The following is a 5119-nucleotide window of genomic DNA, read 5'->3' on the forward strand; positions in this document are numbered from 1 at the left end:
AAGTGCACCGATTCATCAAAAGTTCTTTACAATTCGTAATTCTTGCCTTCGACAAAGAAGAAAAGGGTTGGCCCCTTTTGGTCGACCATGCTTCCACCCCCCCCCTCCCCCCGGTCGTCCCCATATACTCTCTCTCTGTCTCTCTCTCTCTCTCTCTCTCTCTCTCTCTCATTCGCTCCTTATACTTCACTCCCTTAACTTCGACGCCTTTTCCCTTATTCTCTCTGTCCTTCCGGTCGGCACGCGAGATTTTAAATTTAATAATTCTTCTCCCACGGCCGCCAATTATCGGGAGGAAACCATTACGAGTCGACGGGACTGCACGGAATTATTTAATTTCGCGGAACAAAGCACGCGCCGCTCCTCTTCGCGTTTCTTCGGCCCTCGTGTAAGACTCGTGGGCGACTCTTTAAAGCCTATCTCTTTCTCTTTATCTCTTCTACGTCTCTCCTCGTCTCACTCCCTCTCTCCGTCGGTCTCTCGCGTATCCTTGTGTCTTCTCTTGGCTTACTTTTTTTTTTCTTCCTCTTTTCTCTCTCTCTCTCTCTCTCTCTCTCTCTCTCTTGGGTTATATATGCACTTGTGCTGATCGAACGTTAAAAGTATTTTACCCGTTAGGAGGATTCGTGCTGGACAACCGTGCTTCCTGCTTGGCCAGCCAACAGACTCGCACATGTATGTACAACGTATGTAGGTATAGTACGAGCAACGTCACTAATAAATGTTGCACGCGGCAATTACGCAAACAATAAGTATCCACCCTATTGTATCGCATATTAATTCGATTTTAATTGCAACGGGAAAGAAGGCATACGGTGCCCGAGGACACGAGGCGCCGTCCGTGGGACTTACGAATAGTCTTGCACCGTGGTGTTTGCGTGGCCATTTATTTCGAGGGTTTTTAATTATTTTTTATAAATTTTTCTACCGAAAATTCATTGGTACACGTGCCTCGGAAATCATTGTCAACCGTATCGACTGATTTTTATCGTCGATCCATTCCCGTCGCCCTCGATATCTTATAACCGATGCTCAAGTAATTGACTGGATCGGAAAAGCGTGAGTGCTTGTCGAAGTTTTCTATTTAGCGTAAATTATATTTTTATCGAAACTCCCCGGGTCGGAGGTATGGGAAAGATATTTTAACGGACGAAGAAGAAAGAAAGTAACGCGAATCGAAAAAGGAAACCGAGTTATTTTTATTAAACGTTGGAATTCCCCGATGAATCGTCGATTGAATAAAAGATGAATCAGCCGGTAGCCAATGTGCACGGACGGGCGGCAGAAGTGAGTGAGTAGAGCCAGCGAGAGAGACAATGAAAAAAGGGAAAACGATAGGATAGCTTCCGTCTAGCGCACGGGGGTAAAGGGCTCGGATAAGAATGTCGATATTAATAAAAGTTAAATTGAGCCAATCGCTTGTGGGAATTAGAACGGAGTGCACTGCCGCCGGCAACGGAGAAGCGAGATGAAAAGGCAAACGGAAGAGATCAGAAAAAATGTAAAAAAAGACCCTCGATACAGGCCGAGGCATCCCACTTCATAAATCTCATTCATCGTAGGGTCAACCGTGTGATTTTACATTTGCATCAAAATATGCAAATGCATCGAAACCCTTCAATTAACCTCTCGCCATACTTTGTAATACATATTAAAGAAAAATAATTTTGTAAAAGTCATCGTTACGATACTCCGTAGGAACTGTTAAAAATTATTTTTAGGAATTTTTTTTTTCAACTATTTTATTCCAATAAGACCCGCATACGCTACAGCTAGTATGTAAATGCCAGTGAAACAAGAGTTACATAACTTTGGACCAGACACTCCTATCAAGGGATTTCGGCAGATGTATAATGAATTCTCAATCGAGCTGTATGCTCTATTATAAGTAGGCTTAAGTAAATTCTTTATTTATTGCATGCGATATTGACATTCGTAATCTGTTTACAGGCGAAAGACCGTACAAGTGCCATCTTCCGGATTGCGGGCGAGCCTTTATCCAGCTGTCGAATCTTCAGCAGCATTTACGTAACCACGACGCGCAGGTGGAAAGGGCGAAAAATCGACCATTTCACTGTAGCATATGTGGCAAAGGCTTCGCCACGGAATCCAGTCTGCGGACGCACACGTCGAAGGTCAGTCATGTATGTACCGAATCCGACGTCCAACGATTTCACTGATTTAATAAGTCAACGAGGAGACCGACGACGTCACAATAGCCGGCGCACGAGATATATAACGAATAGATTAATTATTATTAACGTCTTACCGGACAGCTATAGAAATTAATGAAGATTACCGATTCGATCTCGTGCAACCCGTGCCGACTGGCGATCGTTCGCGCTCGCTCGTTCGCGTACGTAGCGAAAGGACACGAGATGATTAGAAATTTTGAAAAAAAAAAATCATTTCTGCGTCTTGTATTGTCGATGCGAAAAATGTTATTTTTTTTGGATTTTTTAATTTAATTTTTTTTTTTTCCTAACAAGACGATTACGTAGATTTCTCTTGACTTTCTTTTCGTCTCGTCTCTCGTCTCGAGAGAGGGTCTCTTCTCATGGTGGTGGGTCACGCTTGCATAAACGCGTATACGTATTACTGTACCCGGGACCTCCTGCTCTATATTGCTTTCGGGCTTTTCTCACAACCCCTTTCTTCTGTGCACTTTCATCTTCTGGGATTTTCACGTAAGGCTTGTGCTACCTAGGGATTACTGTACGATTTTACATTCACATTAAGTACGTGAGATCGTGTGAGACTCTTATGGAATCTGCTCCTTTGAAGCTGATACACTTACGGGGTATACTTGGTAATGCTTAAGGTTGTTTGGATACGTGAAAAAAAAAAAAAAAGTTTTTGAAATATACAAAATTTTTATGAAATATAAAATATAATTTTGAAGTATATGGGAATATAGTAGAGAGTAAATAAAGAAATGGTATGATGGGAGGCAAATGAGATGATCGTATCAGGACGTACCTGGCTTTGAGGTTGGAAGGACTTGGTTAGTGGTTAATCGATGGGCTGAGAATTAAAATCGTTATCCTTCGGATTTATTGCGTCCTCGACCATAAATGCCGGGACACCGGGTCCCAGTAACGAGGGTCGAACGGCTACGTCGGTGTAGAGAGGAGAAAAGGAAATAAGAAGAACTTGCGTAAGACTCTGAGAGAGACGATATATCCGTGTGGTATGATCCCTTGCCCTCCCCCTCCCCCCTTCCTCCCCTTTTCTTTCTAATCGAATTCACCCCTCGGTGTAGGATGCGCGGCCAGAGCAGTCAGAAAGAATCTTGTTCTGTTAACGCGGTGGTATTTTTTGCCCCGTTCTGAATTTCTCAACCCTTTTCCGCGCCCGGCACATGTCTCGAGAAAAAACGTGGGAAGGCATCTGCCCCGTCGGTTGGTACATTCTCTCGATCTCCCTCTCTCTCTTTCTTTCTTCAGATACGTATAGACTCCTCTTCGGTCCCTACTGTCTCTGGACCAACTGATCGGTCCTTTACGTAGTACGTGTATATATGTATATAATACACGTATACCTTTCCCCTTGTATTTTGACGATTCACGGTTGGTAAACCTGATAGGAAAATTGGGTAAAAAAAAATAAATTTATATACGTAGGATTTCACTGATTGAAGGTCTTTTAGAAATTGGTACAATGAACCTGCAGGAAGTCCACGTGAGGTTGCATCAGGTGGAGACTGGTGAACCAAGTAACGGATCAGTTCAGGATCGTTCACCTAATCCCGCAAACCTAATCGAGGCAATAAATATCGGTTTTTCACCTTTTAACAGCAGGCTGCTGCTACTCGGTATATCCTTTAATTAAAACATAATCCAAGCCTTAAGCCCGGTTCAATTTTCAAAAGTCCCTCTCTTCTTCACCCTTTTGCCACGATAAATCTTGTTAATCGCCCGTGCCGCGGATCTTCGTCGAAGTCGTCCAACCTCTTATTTCTTGGCATTTTTTTTCTACGTCATCATTCGCATAAGTCGATCTTTCAATGGCAAAATTTAATAACGATCTGAATTCGATTTTCCGTAACGAACAGAATCTCGAATGGAAATCTTAGCAGTGCAGAGCGTTACGCGTATAGCGGAAGAGACAGGGAAAAGACGAAATAGATTTTTCCAAGAATCCCAGAGGTTAAAAAGTAATTAAAACCTCGGAAAACTCAACATCTTGAGACTACGTAGTGAAATAAAACGAGAAAACAAATGGGAAAACAGCCCATCTTCCGGACTAATCGAATTTCCCGCGGGCCGAGAGAGATATTTCTAGAGATTGTTTTACCCGCTCGCCGTAAATGGCGCTGCCGTCGTACTCGTTAGATCTTTGCATCCCCCGCGCAAAACTTAGCGCGACCTCAGAACAAAAATAAACTACGCGTGTGACGTGTATCTTTCAAGAATTTTATTATCATTCCCTCGCTCGCTCGGCCGTCCCATACGTATGCGTCAGATTGAACGTAGAAAATGACAAGAAAAAATATATTTATAAACTTTTACTTCCTCGGGACGTCCTCGTGAGATCTCTACCGCCTGTCTACAACCCCCTAAGCATATAGCAGAACGGCAATCTGCGTGTCTGCGAAACATTATCCAGCCAAAGAAAGACAATACACTTACAGCGTGCGGGAATACAATATTATAATAGGTTAGGGTGGAAGTGCGGGGGAATGTATATATACATCGTAAAAGGGTACAGGTCGAGAAGTGGGCATGTTACTTCGTACGGCGACGAGGAATCGACGCATTCCCGTTTCTCTCTGCTCGGAGTAGGCCTTGGTATCTGCCACTGGTTAGCAGTTAGTATCCTGCTGGTTGGCATCGGGAGAAACGTGGAATAAGAAACACCGTCTTCTTGTCCATAGAGTCCTAATCTCTATTCCCGCAAACCGCACACCCCATGGAAGAAGGTTGCCATCGCTTTACCCACTTTTACGCCGTATAGCCTTCGCATTTATCTGTAGTTTAACGGTACAAGGGGTTGAATGCCGTGCAACACGATACAACCCTTTCCCAAGGTGGATTGTAGCTCGTCCGAGCGACCGACAACCCCTGTCTCTCTCTCTCTCTCTCTCTCTCTCTCTCTCTCTCTCTCTCTCTCTCTCTCT

General features: G+C 43.7%; 1 protein-coding gene across 22 annotated transcripts in view; it reads left to right on the plus strand.

Annotated features, from left to right (window-relative positions):
* Positions 1-5119, plus strand: part of LOC107268009 (zinc finger protein 853) — a 58804-nt gene that overhangs the window by 35806 nt on the left and 17879 nt on the right. For 14 of the 22 annotated variants that reach the window (XM_025085270.1, XM_025085271.1, XM_025085279.1 and 11 more), the window contains 2 exons: positions 619-675; positions 1951-2144. In XM_025085270.1, the coding sequence (XP_024941038.1) occupies positions 619-675; positions 1951-2144 (251 nt within the window). The remainder of the gene's footprint in view (positions 1-618; positions 676-1950; positions 2145-5119) is intronic. The other 8 variants (XM_015740320.2, XM_025085287.1, XM_015740311.2 and 5 more) reach the window with 3 other exon arrangements.

Source organism: Cephus cinctus, unplaced genomic scaffold, assembly GCF_000341935.2.
Source record: "Cephus cinctus unplaced genomic scaffold, Ccin1 Ccin1_scaffold0462, whole genome shotgun sequence".
Classification (NCBI taxonomy): Eukaryota; Metazoa; Arthropoda; class Insecta; order Hymenoptera; family Cephidae; genus Cephus; species Cephus cinctus.